Source organism: Eleutherodactylus coqui, chromosome 2, assembly GCF_035609145.1.
Source record: "Eleutherodactylus coqui strain aEleCoq1 chromosome 2, aEleCoq1.hap1, whole genome shotgun sequence".
NCBI classification, from domain to species: domain Eukaryota; kingdom Metazoa; phylum Chordata; class Amphibia; order Anura; family Eleutherodactylidae; genus Eleutherodactylus; species Eleutherodactylus coqui.
Genome location: NC_089838.1, coordinates 320,067,049 through 320,087,168, shown reverse-complemented (window position 1 = coordinate 320,087,168; position 20,120 = coordinate 320,067,049). Strand labels below are relative to the sequence as shown.

The 20,120-nt window shown below is 43.4% G+C and overlaps 1 protein-coding gene across 1 annotated transcript in view; it reads right to left on the bottom strand.

The window, feature by feature from the left end:
- Positions 1-5,042: 5,042 nt before the first annotated feature.
- Positions 5,043-20,120, bottom strand: part of LOC136612969 (complement C3-like) — a 108,477-nt gene continuing 93,399 nt past the window's right edge. Inside the window, exons 29-41 of the mRNA XM_066593743.1 lie at positions 19,330-19,493; positions 19,082-19,240; positions 15,546-15,605; positions 15,190-15,280; positions 14,285-14,336; positions 14,089-14,176; positions 12,861-12,950; positions 9,940-10,045; positions 9,722-9,811; positions 8,681-8,767; positions 7,649-7,732; positions 7,013-7,148; positions 5,043-5,722 (exon numbers count right to left, since the gene is read on the bottom strand). Coding sequence (XP_066449840.1) covers positions 5,584-5,722; positions 7,013-7,148; positions 7,649-7,732; positions 8,681-8,767; positions 9,722-9,811; positions 9,940-10,045; positions 12,861-12,950; positions 14,089-14,176; positions 14,285-14,336; positions 15,190-15,280; positions 15,546-15,605; positions 19,082-19,240; positions 19,330-19,493 — 1,346 coding nt within the window. The 3' untranslated portion in view covers positions 5,043-5,583. The remainder of the gene's footprint in view (positions 5,723-7,012; positions 7,149-7,648; positions 7,733-8,680; positions 8,768-9,721; positions 9,812-9,939; positions 10,046-12,860; positions 12,951-14,088; positions 14,177-14,284; positions 14,337-15,189; positions 15,281-15,545; positions 15,606-19,081; positions 19,241-19,329; positions 19,494-20,120) is intronic.

Sequence of the window (20,120 nt, the reverse complement as noted above, 5' to 3'; positions counted from 1 at the left end):
GGACATGATTTGCAGACCGCTCACCATCTTGGTAACTTTTCTCTGAACTTGCTCCAGTTTGTCTATGTCTTTTTTACTTTGGGGTGCCCAGAACTGGACACAGTATTCCAGATGAGGTCTGACTAAGGAAGATAAGAGGGGGATAATGACCTCATGTGATCTAGACTCTATGCTTCTCTTAATACATGCCAGAATTGTGTTTGCCTTTTTGGCTGCTGCATCACATTGTTGACTCATGTTCAGTCTATGATCTATTAGTATACCCAAGTCTTTTTCACATATGCTGCTGCTTAGCCCAATTCCTCCCATTCTGTATGTGCTTTTTTCATTTTTCGTGCCCAGATGTAGGACTTTGCATTTCTCCTTGTTAATTACCATTCTGTTAGTCGCCGCCCACTGTGCAAGCTGGTCTAGATCTTTTTGAATCCTCTCTCTTCTTCGGTGTTGGCCATCCCTCCTAGCTTTGTGCTGTCAGCAAATATGATTTTCCCCTTAACCCCTTCCCACTCCAGGATGTACATTTATGTCCTGCAGCATCGGCGTATGTATGAAGAGAGGTCGTGCGGCGACCTCTCTTCTTATAGCGCGGGCGTCAGCTGTTTATTACAGCTGACACCCACGGGCAATAGCTGCAATCGGCCGTGCAGCTGATTGCGGCTATTAAACCTTTAAATGCCGCCGGCATTTAAATCCCCCGAACATCCGGTACGGATCCCCAGTGATGAGATCGGGGAGCCGTGCAGGTGTCATGGCAGCCAGGGGCCCACCTGAAAGCCCCAGGGCTTAGCTATAGCATTACATCATACCGCAGGAGCGATCAAAGTATCGCATGTTGTAGTCCCCCAGGGGGACTTAAAAGTAGAGTAAAAAAAAGATCAATAAAGTTGTTTTTTTAATTGTAAAAAAAAAAGTTATAAAAGTTTAAATCACCCTCCTTTTGCCATATCTATAATGAAAAAATCAAAATCATAAAATAAAAATACATATCTGGTATCGCCGCATCTGTAAATGTCCGATCTATCAAAGTGGCGCATTATTTACCACGCACGGTGAATGTTGTCCTTAAAAAAAAATAATGCACTTTTTCACTCACCCCATCTCCCAGAAAAAACGCAATGAAAAGCGATCAAAAAGTCGTATGCATGCCGAATTTGTACTAACGGAAACTACAGGACATCCCACAAAAAATGTCAACTACATCGACGGAAAAATAAAAAAGTTATTGCGCGCAAAAATGGCGGCAGAAAATAATTGAAAAAAATTAAATGTCTTTGAAAAAAAAAAGAGTAGTTAAGTAAAAAAAAAAACTATACAAGTTTGGTATCGTAGTAATCGTACCGACCTATAGAATAAAGTTATCAGGTCATTTTTGTTGCATTTTTTGTGCTGTAGAAATAAGACGCACTAAAAGATGGCGGAATGGCTTTTTTTTCATTTTACTCCACTTAGAATTTTTAAAAGGTTTTCAGTACATTATATGGTACTTTATATAGCACCACTAAAAACTACAACTCGTCCCACAAAAAACAAGCCCTCATACAGCGATGTCGATGGATAAATAAAGGAGTTATGATTTTTCTAAAGGGGGGAGGAAAAAACGAAAATGGTAAAAAAAAAGGGGGCAGCGTCATTAAGGGGTTAATTCCCTCTGCCAGATTATTTATAAAAATGTTAAACAACACTGGGCCCTGGACAGAGCCTTCTGGTACTGCACTTGGCACATAACTCTAAATGGATGTGCAGCCCTTTATGACCACTCTTTGAGTACGGTCACTCAGCCAGTTGTGAATCCACCTAACAGTTGTCTTGTCAATCCCATACTTGGTCATTTTCCCAATAAGTATGGCATGAGATACAAATGCTTTACTAAGGTCAAGATATACTATATCCACCGCATTTTCCTGATCAACCCAGTCAGTGATACTGTTATAGAAGGACATTAGATCAGTCTGGCATGACTTGTTTGTTACAAACCATGCTGGCTCTGGTTAATTACTCCATTTTCATCCAAGCACTTGCAGTTTCCTGTAGTTTCCTGGATCCACCTTCTTCCCTTTTTTGAAGATAGGGACATCCTGTTCTCCAGTAATTTTCAAAGATCACAGCGAGTGGCTCAGCAATTACCTCTGCTGCTTCCTTTAGTATCCTAGGATGTAATTCATCTGAACCTCGAGTCTTGAATTCATTTAAGTTAGCTAAGTGTTCCCTCACCATCTCTCTGCTTACAGATAGTCTGCATTCTTTTATTCCCCCAATAGCACAGGGAAGCTCAGTTGCTGTTATATCTAGTTTCTAAGCGAAAACAGATACAAAATAGGAATTTAGAAGTTTGGCCTTCTCAACACCATACTTAGCTAATTCACCATTTTCATCCTGTAAGCAGCCAATAGCATCTTTGACTTTTCTTTTGCTTTTGACATACCCCAAAATCCTTTTTTATTGCCTTTGGCCTCTGTTGCAAGCCTCAATTCATTATCAGTTTTAGCTTTTCTGACACTTGCCCTACAGTTTCTGCAGACCCCATTATATTCTTCTTTAGATATTCCCCCTTCTATCCATTTGATAAACATATTTTCTTCCTTTTTACCATGTGTGGAAGTTCTGCTTTATTACTGTACCTTCTATATAGCATGGTGCACCCAAATACTGACCTCTGGAAATAATGGTGCCATAACTATTTTTAGCCCCCCCAAAAAGTGCCACACAGACTGTTCTTTAGGTCCCACTCTCTCATCTAGACTACTGTCCATGCTTCCATATCTTGTAAGGAAGGAGCCCAGGTTCGAGTTTGTGCTGTAATGAATTATCTCATGGTTCCTATAGTTATGTAATTTGGGTAATAAAAGGGCGACCTCTACTATCCGTTATACATTACTGCAGTGTATGTATTTCTCTATGGAGTGTTGCATGCGACATCCCATTGGCTGAAGAGGTCAGGTGGGAGATCTGGAGGACTAGATATCATACAGAGCTGCAAGCTGGAGAGTAGTTCCACTGATATTGAGTCTTAAGAGAGATAGCATTACCAAGAGAGCTGCCAAAGCATTGGGGAGTCGGCTGAAGGAGCCGCATGAGACATGTCCTGGGGAATCTGTGCCTTTTAGAGAGGGACAGTGGCACAAGAAAGGAGACAGCCGGTGTTTGAGACGCACAGCTCCATAACGCATCAGAACGGATGTCACCGGGAGAACAAACCTGCAGCGACTACAGCTAAAGAGACTGCTACAAAGTATTTACATCCTACTGCGCTCTGCGAATTGGGGAACCCCCAACAGATGTACGAAGATATGTACCTATGCTATGGTGCTGTACATACTGGAGATATGTAAGTGAGGTGGGTCCTCGGGAAAAGCCCCAACGTGTGCACACATGACTCAAAAGCAGACTTGCCAGTGAAACTAAACAAGAACCATCCCCAGAGGAACACATATTCATCCGCCAGTTGCAGGCAAGTTACTGGATAACACTTGTGTTACTTTTAGCTTGTGTGCGGGCGACCGCCATTGCTGGGATGAAACATTCAGTGGTTCTACCACGTGTCCTACAGTGAGAGGTGTGTTGCTGATCTTAGTGATTTATAACAGATTGCTGCCCCCCCCCTCCCCCCTCACATTAGAGTTCGGCAGACTCTTAGTTGGAGTCAGTTAGACAACCTAACGTTTCGGAATAGCCGCATACTAATTATCGGTTAACAGAAGTTTCTACGGCATCTTCACCTCCAAGATTATTAGTTAAAATTAAAAAAATATATATTTTTGTAAGCGTGCTCTCTGCATCGTACTCTGATTTCTGAGTCGCCTGCACCAACTGCATCAATCTCATAGAAAACTCTCCATGCATCCCTCTTTTACAGACTGCTCCCCATTTCTCACTCTCACATAGACTATTCTCTATACTTCCCTTACGCTGTACCTCACAGACTGCTCACCATGGCCCTATATATTACAGACTGCTCAGCATGCTCTCCCAGACTGCTCCCCCATATCCCACAGACTGCTCCCCATTTCTCACTCTCTCTTACATAGAGTATTCTCTATACTCCCCTTACGCTGTACCTCACAGACTGCTCACCATGGCCCTATATATTACAGACTGCTCAGCATGCTCTCCCAGACTGCTCCCCCATATCCCACAGACTGCTCCCCATTTCTCACTCTCCTCACATAGACTATTCTCTATACTCCCCTTACGCTGTACCTCACAGACTGCTCACCATGGCCCTATATCTTATAGATTGCTCAGCATGCTCTCCCAGACTGCTCCGCCATATCCCACAGACTGCTCCCTATATCTGACAGACTACACTCTACCCTTACCTCCCAGAGTCCGTACCAGATGGCTTATCTTCCCGTTTCCTACTTGCACTGCTCATAGAGGTGAGTACAGATGAGGCCCCTTTGAGGATGTGCGCCCTGTGCAGTTGACCAATTTGTCCCCACATTCAGGTCAGCTTCACAGAGGCGTATTTGTGCGCACAATATGCAGAGAATAGAACCCATTTTGCGTGCGTATTTCTATGTTCAATTTTTCTGCATATTTGTACACCAAAGGTCGCCATAGAAGTCAATAGGGGGTGGGCAAATGCTCGCACAATACGCAAAGAGATGCGTGAAACACTGCGTAATTCCACTGGAAGAAGAAGAACACATCTCAAACTCATTAAGACTAATTAGCCTTTTCAATAGGTGCGTCTTTGTTTGCCGCATGCAAATGAACATGCCTAGTGGGCGCAAAAGCTGCAGTTAAATACACCGATGCGGGTTACTGAAAAGTTCGTTGGGCAAAAGCGCTATGCTCAGGCACTCGCGAGTATACCCTATAGATCAGGCACGTAAGAATACACGTGTGATACGGGGCGTAAATACGGTCATATGAATGAGCCCTTGAAGATATTTTGCTTTGCAGCCCACGAGCTTCACGTTACATCGATGTCCAGAAAGTGATCTCTTCTTCATCTTGAAAAGTCCAGATTATCTTGCAGACTATCAGAATTTCCGGACTAGTGGAATTCTCCAGAACACGCAGCAGCAGCCGGAGCCGTGTCTTAGTTGGCCTCACCATTTAATAATACATATAATATTTCACACCAGGAACCTTATAAAATCACATGACTACTTAGTGATGATAGTAAAACGGGGGGTGACAGCGACAAAAGTCATTTACTCACACAAATAAAAAGTGCGCGGCTATGAAAACCGGTCCTTCATTTACGTGAAAAACACCATAAGAGGATTCTTCAGCCACAATATTACCGTCTCCAGCAAATATAGATCTATTAGCGAAGATGTCTGACAACCAACATGGCCGACATTATGGCACCCGCAGGAGTTGTCATCTTAAATGGTAAATATACCTAGTTAGTAAGTGATGAATATATTAGTGATGCACAGGTGGGAACCGCGCCATTAAGGCAATTCTGGAAGTTAGAAAAGTTGGATGACTGCTAGGATGGCGGCCATGTTGGTTGTCATCTAGCTTTCCCAGAAATACTTGCAGTATGCAGGCAAAGTCTCATTGAGTTGTGTTAGGAGGCTGGAAGCAGTGGACACTAGCACCCCCTAGTGGTGAGTATAGTCGAGGGTCTCAGGTTCTGCAGCCAAACAGTCGCAGGTCATCCGCAAACTTGTAGATCTCTTCACACTCGTCCTTCTCGGTGGTGGCACATTTCTCCTTAGTGGGGACACTTTCAAACCACGTATCACCATTTATGATGTAGGTCATCCTGAAGAAAGGTAAAGCAGACAAACCGTGAGAGCGCTGCGGAATATGTTGGCGCAATACAAATAAAGAATATTGTTGGAGATCCATCTATCTATCGCTCACTGCATTCTGGGAGATATAGAGGGACAAGACCAGTGTTCTGTATGGTGGTCTTGATAGGACCCCCACTGGGGCACAACAGGGCACCTTACCTTAGACCAGTGTTTCCTACATTGGTCTAAGTAAACTGAGTTTCTGGCTAAAAGCAAGCTGGGAAGGGGTCACTCCTTAAGGAGAGCACCTAGAAGGTGAGTGATGAGACTTTAAGTCCATTCATCCTCCTCTGGGTAATATGCAAATAAGGAAGATGGAGCAATACCTCCGCAGTGCCACTAACTGGATGGCAGCATTCCTACAAATCAATGCCCGACCCCTTATACAGGTCTGTAGAGCAATGATTGGGAATTGAAAACCAAGCCAGAATACCATACACGGACAGCTGCTTCAGGGTTTTATTGGCTAGTGAGAGGCCTATGAGGTGAGTCAGGAGCGGTATCATCACTCCTTAGGGAGAGCACCAAGAAAGTGTGTGAGACCTCTCACCAGCCAAGCCAGAAACCTACTGCACACTGATAAGGGCAAACGCCCGAAACAGCTGTCTGTGTATGGATACTGGCTTGGTTTTAAAAACCCAATCATTGTTCTAAAGACCTGTATAAAGGGTTGGACGTTGATTTGTGGGAATGTTGCCTTCCAGTAGGTGGCACTGCGGAGGCATTGCTCCATCTTCCTTACAGGCTAAGAGCAAGAAATGTAAGAAGCGACATATTCGCCTTAACACAATTGGCTCATCTGGTGGCAACTCCTTGCACCATATGGCTGGAGTAAGTCTCCGCTATAAAGGTATGTCAGTTACTAGTGTACATTATAGTAAATTTTATGAGCTGTGCAAAGGTAGCCCTGCCCTCTAAAAAAAGAGAAAAGAGTACGCCAAACATTATGACCTTTTCACTCTAGGTTCAATGTGATATATCCCCCCCCCCCCCCCCACACTGCTTCTTTCAGCCGGTGTATGAAGGACAAGACAGGTGATAAATGTATTATTGCTGGGGGTCTGACAAGGTTCCTGAGCTCCCGGTGTGAATGGAGTAGTAGTGTCCATGTATCATGTACACAAGGGACTCGGGCCCCCCTGTCTTATGATCAGAGGTCAGAGGTCGGACCCTCAGCAATCGTACATTGGATATGTGATAAAGGTTTATTCATGCCATGCAGGCCTGTGTAGAATATTCTATGGCCTCGTTCTACTCACTCGTTCCTCATCTCCCAGATATCCTTGCTGCGCCCCCAGATGATGTAGGTCTGGTTGATGTTCACCTCCACGGAGTCTCTGCAGCTTTTGTGCATGAAAAAACGCCGTTTATCACCATCTTGTATCTCATCTGATCCTGTAAAGAGAAAATCGGGAAGGTCTGATCATCTGGCACAGTATGTCACTCATTGGAACAGCGGTTTGTGCTCCAGAGCTGTTCTTCCTAACTAGAAACAGGAAGTTATAGCCATCTACAGACATTTTTGGCACTTTGGAGACCTGTCCTTTATCATCTGGTCATGGGATATGCAGGTATCCCCAGGCACTTTATACAGTGTTTAGTATAGACTTCAATACACAACCAAGAGGGATAAAACACCCACATGACAGCCTGAGGAAGAGCCCTGAGTAGGTTGGAAAGCTCGCTATAACATCATGTATTTTTGTTATCTATTAAAAGGTATCGTATCTACAAGATTACTTGGTCTCTCTTAGTGAGAACAGTCACATCTTACACCCTGAAAACTAGAAATGCCAGTTCTTTGGGTTTCCATTTATTTCATTGGGAGAAGTCTTGCAATAAACTGCTGTAAATACCCCCACAGGCAGATGTCCAGTGATGGCGGATGTACATACCCAGTTTAATGACCTGTGTGACTACCATGGTGTGGACATCATAGGCCCCGGGCTTTTCAATATGCTCCACTTTGCATTCATAGACTGTAAGGAAGAGAGAAAATAAATCCATCATGTCCTAGAAATGGGGGTCAACAGACAGAAATTCTAACACTAGGGCTCCATTGTGTTTATCTCATATCTATCTAGCTATAGATAGATATCATTGAGTGGTGGACATCTTGGAAGGGATCCTTATGGAAACAGGCTGGATTATCGGAAGTTTATTATGTATCCAGCATGGGAACAACGATATACAGCAAACTAAAGAAACTGATAAGACTTCTTGAATGCCTTAGAATTGAAGAGGTCTCCACAGAAATACCATTATGGGTCCTGGATGAAAGGCCACATATATGTGGTTGTACAGTGCCATACAGTGCTGTAATATATATAGACGTCAATAGGGACATAATGTACCTCCATATGGCTCTGTTCCATCATATTACATCTAAGGGAGAATACCTCCGTAACATGGTCCCATATGGAGGCACATAGGGTGCCGTAGAGCCTGCACTGCTTCCATATGGGTTCTATATGTGTGACTGTGCCTTATGTTTAGACTGGAGCTAGTAAAGGCAATGGGGTCTTTAGACTGATACAAACTGCACTAGTTTGGGCATCCCATTATGGCCACCTTTGGTAGATAATGTTTATAACCATCCATATATTGTCGTGTTTCTCCCATATTTACCATCTGCCTTAGCACTAAATACCCAGACCAAGGCAGAGTGGCTTTCTGGCACCTGAGCAGCCATGGCACATGCCATACTGGCTTCCCTCTATCTATTTTCCACTATATAGAAATATATACAAGAAAATGGATTAAGACAATCGAAGAAAGCATCTACACATTTTTGAGAAACCTGAAGATTCAACCACAAGATAAGACATCATGAAGAACCACCACTCATATCCCATATCGTTAACAGGTGTCACAGCCAGCTTGCAGCGTGGAGATAATTCATGATACAAAGAGAAGTGTCTCCTCACCAAAATCCACCCCATGGACACAAGCCAGTTCCACCCGAGCAGTAGCGTTCAGTGGGCCACTGTGGGCGTTTTTAAGGTTGCATCTTTCTGGAAGAGAAAATGTTTAAACTTGTGTTTAGTATTACGTTCACCTTAAGTCACGTACATGAAGGGGCAAAATGTCAAGAAAGGCACTTCCCAAACCATTTGTAGCTTAAGAGCTAGCTGAGTTGTCCATCTCAAGCAGCCTCATTAATATGAATAAAGTGGCGGTGCACACGCATGTCCTCTGCCGCTCCATGCTTCAAGACGCGCTAGGCTGCATTCCAGGTATCGGAAGTCATGCGACAACCCCCTTAAGCTCCATAATATCAGTCTTCGCTGTTCTTGAGTTCTTTAGGATCCTTGTCGATGTTTTATACTGAAGCTCTGCTTGTTCTGATTGACTGCTATATATAAGCACAAGCCCTCCACAACCTCAGCTATATCAGTGCAGCTGGAGAGCCGATTTCCTTTGATATAGATCTTAGTTCATTTGTTTTGACCCATGAACATTAGAGGACTAATGATATGGAAATAACAACCTTAGAGTACTGGGGTATTAGTATCATCAATGCCCAAATGTTAATGCTCTAGAACCACTTACATTAGTACTAGTGTTCTGCTGACACCAACATTACATTGGTAGTGATCAGGGCTACAGACAAGTGATAATACTCTGAGACTTGAGGCAATGGATAACTACTATTCTGGGACTATTAATATTAGAGGTCTACTGGTCAGGATTCTAGGACTACTACAGTGGGTATTGGTACTGGGCCATCATTAAATCCCGCTATTCGAGAGTCATGAAGCAAGAACAGTTTTGAGTGTTGAGATAAAGTCTTTGGAAGATTGCATTGGCCCAAACTATAGGCTCAACTGGGGCAATAGTGTGGTGGTCTTTCTGCAGCCCTGAAATTATAGTTGGGCGGCCCAGTGTCAGATTTTGTCATGGGGCCCAACTATGCCTCAGACACAATCCTAACTCTGTAATGTTATCCACAATATCCTATAAGGTACCTGAAATACAGTGACATTCGGCATCCTTGCAGATCTTTCTCAGCTCCCCCCCTTCTTCAGTTGGATGATAAAACTTGGTACAACGGTTTTCTAGAGGGGAAGAAAAACAATTTTGTATTACTTTAATAATTTATGGGACATGATCAGATATAATGGAGGTCCAGTTATATTGTCCTCTCTCAATGCTACCGGTAAGTCTATAGAAGTTTATAAGTTACCTAAAGCATAATATTCATAGATGGTGGCTGCTGCAGGTTGCAAGACTGCGACTTCGAAATTCTTATGGATCTTAAATTTCAGACATTCTTCCTGGGACATGGAAACCTAAAAATGAGATGAAATGAGAATGCTAAAATTATGTAATATTTTACCACAGTTTTACTATCGGAACAAAGGGAAGTCTACAGGAAACCTCAAAATGTGGCCTTATCTAGCTGGTTCATACCGCCACTAAGTCCCCATCCCAATAAGAGGGCCTGTACCTGAATGTCTGACATCATATCACCTTGAGTTCATTTTGCCTGACATGGCCCTTTGCCTTGTGTCCCTGTAGCGTATATGAGGATTTGCAGTAGCACATTCATAGATTTAGAACAGAGAAAAATATTACTTGGAGCAGTTGATGCGATGATTTAGGCTGGGTTCACACGGGGCGGATTTTCGTCGGAAATCTCGCGGTTTGGCCGCAGCAAAAACCGCGAGATTTCCGCCGGGAGAACCGCCGCGGTTTAAGCCGCGGCGGCTTTGAAGCATAGAGGGGAGCGCGGCCGCAGCGAAGAATGGACATGCTGCTTCTTTTGAAACCGCGGCTGCGCCCGCCACAGCCGCGGTTTCAACCGGATTTACCGCAGCGGATTAGCCGTCCCGTGTGGACGAGATTTCTGAGAAATCTCATCCACATGGCTGGCTAATCCCGGGATTAGCGGCCGCGGGCGGATCTGCTGCGGCAAAACCGCGGCAAATCCGCCCTGTGTGACCCTAGCCTTAGAGTAGTCAATGAGATAATTTAGAGTAGTCAATGAGATGATTTAGAGTAGTCAATGAGGTGATTTAGAGTAGTCAATGATAAGACCCAAGGAGGTGGAGCAGTTCGAGAGAAGATAAGAAGTCAACAAAAAGACTAAAGGCTTTAACATGGCCTGATTATCGGGCATGAATGTTCCTCTGAACCTTCCTACTGGTTTATCAGTTGACTCTTCACTTTAAACAACCATAAAAATGCTTGCCGATTGTCTGTACATCTCCCAATGTGAACAAGGAGGTCTTCAGCCCACTTATGGGATCACACAATTGTTTGCTCCCATAGCAGTAGCTCTCGGCCCGTGTAAAACAAAAGCAAATGAGTTTGGATCGACATGCTTGGGTGTTGGCATTCATTTACATTGGCACCGGAATCAGCCCAAGTAAAAGTACCCTAAGGCTGGCCATATACATTAGATAGCTTTCGGCCAAACACTGGTTCAGCTGACAGCTATCTCTACTAACTCCCTTCATGTTCTGTTTGAGGGGAGAAGAGTAAGCCGCTGTCAGACATATCTGGTAACGGCTTATCTCCATAAAAAGAGAAGGTCCGGGTACATTGAAATCCAAGTGCCCAATCGTTCCTTCTCCCAACATCTACCATCGGGGCGAGTTGGGCAACCCTCATACACAGATGATCCTGCTGTAATCAGCAGCAAAAAATAGAGAAGATTTAGAGAAATATATGAGAAGATTTGGAGTAGTGAACAAGAATATATTGAGAAGTTCATGAGAAGCTTTGAAGCTGTCAATTGGAAGATTTTGAGAAATGCATGAGTGTAAAAAAGCACTGTTCCAGCGCTCCAGCAGACGTTCCTCTTCTCCCTGGTATAATCTTTCGGCTTTTTGCAGTGCTAGAACTTCCTCTAGTGACCAACACATGGTACTACAATGCCCAGCTCCATCTAGTGATTGGCGTGTAATATTTAGAAGACCTTCCTCTCATACTATATGGTTCAAAAGGATTGTGTACAAAAGTCTTTGAGTGTCAACAGTTATTATATCCCATCCTGACTTCTGTCTTTGTATCGGAGATAGTCTGTTCATGTACCTGACCTTGGCTTGTGACTTCGGTTCTGAACTTTAGTCTGTGACCCAGTCTCATGCTTGTTCACCATCTTTGAACCTGAGCTCATGACCCTGACTTTGGAATCATCTTGACTATTCTTTTGGATCTTGATTTGGCACTGCAACTTCATACTGTCATCTGTCTCTATCTAGCCACAGGGTTGTGCCTAATACACAATCTCTCCTAGAATGCAGAACAACTGATCACCCCACGTCTTGCTCTCAGCACCCCCAGAAATCAGTTGATTTTGCTGGTTAAAGTCATGGCCAGCTGCACAATTGCTGCAAGGAAAATGTAGTATTACATTATATATCATAATATTGGCTGTCCTGTAATACCAGGGTGGTTGAAGGTCCACCAAAACAAGAGCCACTCTCACTGAGCAACTTCTGGGTCACAGAGGGGGGTTCCTGAGTGGAGGACACAGCTCTATAGCTCATATATCCTAAGACAGCATATAAACAAGGGTTGTGCTATTGGCCCAATCCCTTTGAGAGGACAATTACAGGGCTGCAACCTGCAGGTCTAAGGAAGCTAAGTCCATACCACCTTGTAGTGGTCCTTGGTGGAGATCTAGGAACCTGTTAGACTTTGCATCTTGACATTTCCAGTGTTAACCTTAAACTAGCAAAAAGGAATCCAATATGTTCTGTTAGCTTCATGTTAATGAGTAGAATTTGACAACTTCTTGAGAATATTTGGAGCAATGCTTTAAAAGACTTAAGAGAAGTTCATGAGAAGATAGGGATAAGTCAATGAGAGATATTTAGCAGCTCATGAGAAGATTTTGAGCACTTAATGAGTAGATGTGGAGTAGTCAATGAAAAGACCTGGAGCATCACATAAGATTTAGAGAACTATATGAGGACCATAGACATACTAGTAGGAGATTATGAGAAATGTACTGTATATATGCAACATATTTAATATAGCTGGAGCCAGTGTAGAATATCCTTGAGTAGACACTGGGTAAGACAAAACAAGATGAAGACGATAATCAAGAACGAGTACATGAGTGATCTCTACTGAACTTCTTGAGTGATCTCTTACCTTGTCCAGGTATAAAATCAAGGAGCCTTTTTCCGAACGTTCTGTGTCCATCTCATATTTAGAAATGTATTTGTCCGCACGATTCGTGAGCTAGAGCAAAGGTTTCAAATCAGAATCAGTAAGTTGTTACGCAGTCGTTTAATAACCATAGAGGATTCTAAGATTTCGGGTTACATGTGACCTCATACCTGAAGATGGTCAAATGCAAGAAGACATTTCTCAGAGACTAAAATGGACTTCTCTGCGGTCCTGATAAATGCATATGATAAAGGGTTGTCCAAAGTGGTCATGTCAAGTTCCCATCTCACTGTTCAAGTCCTCAAATCACTATTGTTTATGCACATTAAATGGGCACTCAACAACTTCCTTAGCTTCCTCCCATCCCAATTTGGCACCCACATCCTTCCAATATTAAAGGCCATTTAAGCAGATTGTTTTGGTGGTCCTATAGCAGGGAACACGGGATGTGTGTTGATGTAGTGAAGAGTATATATCCCATAAGCACCCTATGCGCTCTGCATCTGCCACGTGCCTTATCTTTGGTATAAACAGTACAGTTACACCCAGAGACGTAACTTGAAGCTCCTGGGCCCCAATGCAAAATCTGTAACAGGGCCCCCAACTATAATGCTTTATTCATAGTACTGGGCTCCCTATATGGAGAAGAGAGGCCTTATGGGCCCCCTAAGGCTCCTGGGCCCGGGTGCAACCGCATCCCCTGCATCCCCTATAGTTACACCCCTGGTTACGCCTATTTTGCGCTGCTGTTCAGTCAGTTGTGCACAATAGCAGCACTAATATCATTGCACAGAGGCTTTTCTCATACAGGATAGGTACAGCTGAACGGGGCATGTGTGTCCGAAAGTGCGCATGTGCCATTTCATTGGAGAGAGCCGCTACGTGCTGAACGGGTGACATCTGCGCAAACTCAACTGCTTACTGATTCAACTACTGCAGGATGTGTCCATTGGCAACAGTAGGAAGACAATCAGAGGATGGCCTTTCCACAGTGGGTGGAAACCCAGGCCTCCTTTACTTCCGACAAAGGATTGTATTTGCGAAAACATGTCTATCATTGAAACTGGCTGAGGTTTGGGGAAACAGTCTTTACGTCTAGGGATGCCACCAAATATCCTATTAGATACTGTTAAGAAGCCCAAATTCTATGGAGTTAGGTTCTTTGAATTCGGACTCATTGGAGTTCCCTTCAGCATTGATCGTAACAAACCTTATCCAGGTCATCCATGTCAGGTGTGAAGCCTGTGAGAAGAGTCAAATCCACGAGAGTCATTGTAGAGTCACTGGCCCCGAGGTATCTGCAATGGAAACCAATCATGAGTTCATGAGGATCACACAGTACACACAACACGTCAGTGATGCCAATCAGCGTCCCCCCCCCCCCCCAAGTATCCCAATCTGCTTACTTCATGCACATATTTACAAACATGGATTTTAGGGCTCCGACCGGCTTCTTATCTGAAAAAACATAAAATATGAGGATAAATGAAAAACATTTCAAAAACTTTTCAAATTTTCTACGTTTTTGGACTGACCACGTCTCATTTTTGGTGGAAATGATATGAGCAAAGAAATACGGACACAAAGGAAATCCCATGTATCACTCTGATGTCTATTTACGAGACAGAGCAGTCTTCAAGAGCTTTGAGGCACTAGGGTCTGAGTGCAACTGCCAGCTCTACACCCCCTATTGCTACGTCTCTGTTGACATCATTGGCCTTGGACCATGTACTGTAGGGTTAACGTTCATCTCAGTTGCTATATTATTTTTCAATTTAGAATTTTTTATTTTCGGTAATTCTATGACCCTAAATACAGCTGTAAGTGAAGTGAGCCAAGCTTTGCTCCCCTCAATGCTACTCTGGAGTGGAGGCCTGTTCACAGCCACTATCAGTCACTCTGTGGCATCCAGGACAAAGCCTTGGAAAATCCTACAGGCCACAGTACTGAGTTTGACAAAAGAAGGAGCCTTAAATCTCATGCGCGAACTGGCTGCTAATAGGAGTCCATTGTGCTGTATTTTTGAGGCCGTCTTCTTTGGTAGCAGCACAGAGGCCACCAAAGGCCCTGATGACCTGGGGGCTGAAGTGAGCATCAGCCATTAAAAATGGGAGAGTGACCAGATCACTAGGGTGAAGGATGTGACCCCATCTCTGCGGGGAAGGACAACACACGGGAGGCAAAGGAAGTCTTCCTCCCTGCAACTCCCGGCCCAGAGGCTGTGTAACATTTGGCAAGGTGCTTTATTGAAGCGCTATATACAACACCAGCAGCTGTTTATACAGTCTTCTTTTGTTAATTAAATGTTCACCTTGTGGTGCATCCTGAAGCGTGATCGAGAAATTGAAGTTCTTGCATGGGAGGGTTCCTTCAGCTAATGGTGCGTAATAGACTGACATCACCTGGGATGAGAAGGGTCAGACATAAGACAGCAGTGATAAGGAGGGAGAAGAGGGAGCTCTTACGTTTTATACTTGCTCTTTTATACCTTCATCACGCTTTATGGAGGTATTAGAGCTCCCACAATGCATATATAAAACACAATGACCCACATTTACTACGACTAGTGTGTTTTTCACCAGTCTAGTAGAGAAGGCCCAAATGTTTATAAGATTTGGATAAATTCTCATATTGCAGACATAGTCCATCCGCCATACTGTTACTCACCGTTAAGGTGCCCGTTCCTTTTCCTTTGGCTGTGACTTTAATCTTGTCTTTCAATGTGGTCTAAATGTAAGATAAACACATGTATGACTGCGAGAGCCACAAACAATGCAATAGTCACCAAAGACCATCAACACTGGAGGCACCAAGATACTTCAAAGGTCACATTCATATCCGGCACAGATCCAACATCTGGAGGGCATAACAGAAACTGGATGGACCTAATTATAATCAATTGGGACTGTTTGGCACTGTTTGATTCCAACACAGGACAAATATGTTTGGGCAGGGATTCCATTTTCCTGCTCCTATTAAGGTGTGGAAAATCAGAAGCCCCAACACAGATGTGAATATGACCTTATCTGTCCCACCCAGTATTAAAATCTATGGGTACTAGTGACATATAGGACACACTATGGCACGACCATCCATTGACACAACTTCAAAGATGTGGGTGCACTCATGTGGCCTGGGCATAGCTGCATTACACCTGAAACAATGGGATTTTTATCAACTGCACAACTGGACCATGAAAAGGGTATTATATAGATTTTCCCACCAGAAGAAGTAATGGTATATAGCCAGGATATGGCACTTCTTCAGTGGTGGAGGTGACACTGATCCTTGGAATGAAGAGGCTCCTGCGCTAGTTGAACTCTACAGTTCCTTCACAGGAAACTTGAACACACTTAAAGGGGTTATGTCAAGATATAAAATCACCCGCTATCCAACTGCTGGGACCTACACTGATCCTGAGAACAGGGGTCCTGAAGGTCCCTATATGAACGGAGAGGAGGTTGTACAGGCGTGACTCAGAATAAGCAGAGAAACTGCAGAGGAGACTTTAGTTTTGTGGAGAGCTCAGAGACTGGATAATGACATGATGGCATATTCTTTTTCTGGGGCTTTAAAGGGATTGTTTGACTGTAAAGTATTGATTGCTATCCTCAGAATAGGCCATCAACAATAGATTAGTGGAGTTTGGCTGTCCGGGACTCCTGCTCATCAGCTGTTTGCTGGGCCAGTGAGCTCATGCACTGAGTGGATTTCTACAGGAAGCAGATAGCTCCATCCTCTCTGCAGTGGCCAGTTTTTTAATTACACCCATTCACTTCAACTGGAACTTGGCCTGGAATACCAAGACTGGCCACTACAACGGGAACAGAGCTGTCTTCTTCTTGCAGAAATCAGTTTAGTGCATGAGTACACCAGTCCAGTGAACACCTGATCTGCAGGGTCACCCGCCGATCTACTATTGATGACTTATCCTGCGAACAGGCCATCAATAGTTTACAACTGAACAACCCCTTTAACCCTATATGATGTACGTTTACATCCTAGCAGGGTGACACTTAATGCACCAGAACGTAAACGTACGTCATGTGAATGGCACAGGGTCAGAACCGGAGCCCGCACCATCCCACAGCGGGAGTCGGGTGTAACAGATAACTGGCCTCCCGCTGCAACACTGGAGATCGATGAGAATGGCATGCAAAGGGTTCACAGAGGGACGTTATTGGACCTCTGTGATGTAATCTGGCATCCTTGCTTGCCATTGCCTATGATCCCTATTATGAGCAATAAGGCATTGCAGTACAGAAGTCTTGCAATGCTCTATAATGATAATTATCATAGCAATCATAAATGGGACATAGTGTAAAAAAATTACAAAAAAAACTTTTTGGGGTACTGTCTCCTATTTGTATAAAAAAATAAAAGATGTAAAAAATCCCACATATTTGGTATAATCAGAGCCATGTATAGCAAACTGGACACTATTTATCCTGTATGGAAAAAACTAAAAAAAATACCCTAAAAAAACGAACGCGAAATACTGATTTTGTTCATTTTGCCTCCCAAAAAATGCAAAAAAGCCGTATGTACCCCAAAATGGAATTAATAAAAGCTACAGCTCATCACGCAAAAAACCAAACCTGCACAGAGCTCCGTCCACAGAAAAATAAAAAAGTTCTGGGACTTTGAATGCAACAATACATAAAAAGAAAAAAAAAGGGTTTTTAATGTGCTAAAGTGAAAAAAATAATATTTTTGGTATTGTCATAATCGTACTGACCGGCAGAAACAATGTACTGTGTATTTATGCTGCATGATTAATGTTGTAAGAAAATAATCTCAGAATTGATGTTTTCTCTCCCCGCTCTCAAAAGAAATTGATAATAGTTTTACAATACAGTTCCAATAAAAGCTGCAGTTCGCCATTAAAAAAAAAACAGACCCTTATACAGCCAAGCCAACGGAAAAATACAAAAGTTATGGCTCTCGAAAAGTGGAGATGAAAATCCTCAAAAAATTGTTGCGTCTCTAAGGGTCAATATTGAACGATTATCTGTAGGATAGGTGATATGATATATGATGGTTGGGGTACTGAGCTGCAGTACCAGGCTCTGCCACAACTGTCTCTATAGTGCTGTTACTATGGCCTCAAGGTGTTTTGCTGGTGGTAGAACTTGTCATGTTTCCTCCTCCTTCTCCGAAAACAAAAATTTTCTAGAGCAAAAGAAACATCAGTAGCTCTACAGCTTTTCCTTGGAGAAGGTCCGTGCTCGGCTGTTCTGTTCACCAGGTAGAATCTGTCTTTTACAAACTTTGACATTGTCTTTGACACTGCTTTGAAAACAATCAGCACACTTGCTGTCTTCCTTGGTGCAATTTTTGGTCTAGGAGACCCTATGTGGGTCTTCAATTGATTTCAGTGACACCCTTGTGCTATGATTGACCACTACACCACTGTACATTGTTTTGACCAGTTTTTAGGAGGAACACTATCTTCCCAGATGCGTGGCTGTATTTTTGTGCACTTTGAGGGCCTTTGGATGCATTGGGGACCTTCTGGAGGGCAAATTAGTGAAACAGATTTTTACTCCCTTCGACTTTAATGGGAGTCGGAATTGGCCGTCCCGATTCCTGATTTTCATTAAATCAGCCTGATACCGACACAAACCAATTATTCCACTCATCACTATTAATGTCCTGACTTGTGGCATCTTAAAAGCCCTCTAAAGCCCCATTTACATGCAATGATTATCGCTCAAAATTCATTCAAACGATACGATATGAGTGATAATCGTTGTGTGTAAATGCTACCATCGTTCACTTTTCGGCTAAACACTGATTTTAAGGTGAGCAATCAATCATTCAGCCGGACAACAGTAATCAATCATTTAGCAGGAGAGACAGCAGGGATCGCATGCTGTGTTCTACATGGGAGCAGCTGATTACATTGTATTCAGCTGATAGCCCATGCGAGAATGAAGGAGCTGATTGCAGAGTTCAGACTACCTGCTGTGTTCTGCAAGCAGCTCCTGGAGGGTCATTTACATGCAAATGAAGATAATAAAGTGCTAATGGGCATTAGTGTCCATTAGCACTTTATGCAAAATGATCGCTAGAACTGTCAATCTTTCAATCCTTTGAAATATTGTCTTTGCGTGTAAATTAACCTTAAGATGGGAATACCCTTTCTACTAGGATGACATTGGACAATGGAAGGTAGAGATGCATACAGCGGTTGTACTCACTTTCTCACTGCGCTGGAGCATAGCATTATCTGTGTTGATTTTCCAGGTAAAAGGTCTATCTCTCCCGGGAAGAGACAGAGTCACGTCCATGTCAACTTCATTAATTTCTGGTACATGAATCTGGTACTCTGACATAGCCTGGAACACCATGATGGTGGCCTGGAACAATAACAAGATAAGGAAGAAGAAACATGGCTGACATTTATATATAGCTTCTCGAATTTCACAATGATTGAGAGGTGGTCTACCTGTGTTGAGCCATAACCTCCTCCGTAGAATCTCTGCTCAGTCAACCACCGGGCCACTGGCTCAGCCAAGGAGTAGTGTATGAGCTTGAGGAGAGCAAGCAAGGCATAGGAGGTCGCTTCAATCTTGTAGAGATCGGAGGAATAAGCACCCCAGTGGGTGCCACCTAAGAATAGGAGAAGTAATACAGTGATGTCTACTGATCATCTCCCACTTAGTGGCCAACAACATGGAGAGGTAACTTCCACCATCTGCTACATCATCCACGTGATTGCGCCACCACTAACTATCCCATGTTCCTTGCGATACATGTGGCAGTGACATAGCTTTGGGAAGCAATGTAGTCCAGTGATCTACTTTACAATGGTGACAACCCCATATGAAGCTGTAATGGCTAACAATGAATGACAAACAAAAGTATTGACACCTTTTTTTGCTGCTAGGTCATGTGGCTAAGAAGTAAAAGTTGCTAATCAGTTCCGTGCTGACAACAAAGTGCTTCCACTGGGGCTTGAGTACAAGGACAGCGCAAGGGGCATATGCTTGAAGACCAAAGGAGCCTCCATCAAGGCCAGTTCTTTCAATCCATCCCACCCAGTATTTTTAGTTATGCCCCATCACTATACAATATATGTATTGTTAATGTGTGCACTGCTCACCTATGCAACTCCCACCTCTCTAGAAAACTGGGGTCTCCGATCCCACTCAAGAAGATCCAATGATCCTTACTCAAGAGATGGCCATGCATATCTATGGAATTGGCTGGCTAATTGAATTTGTTGGAGAGGTCTGT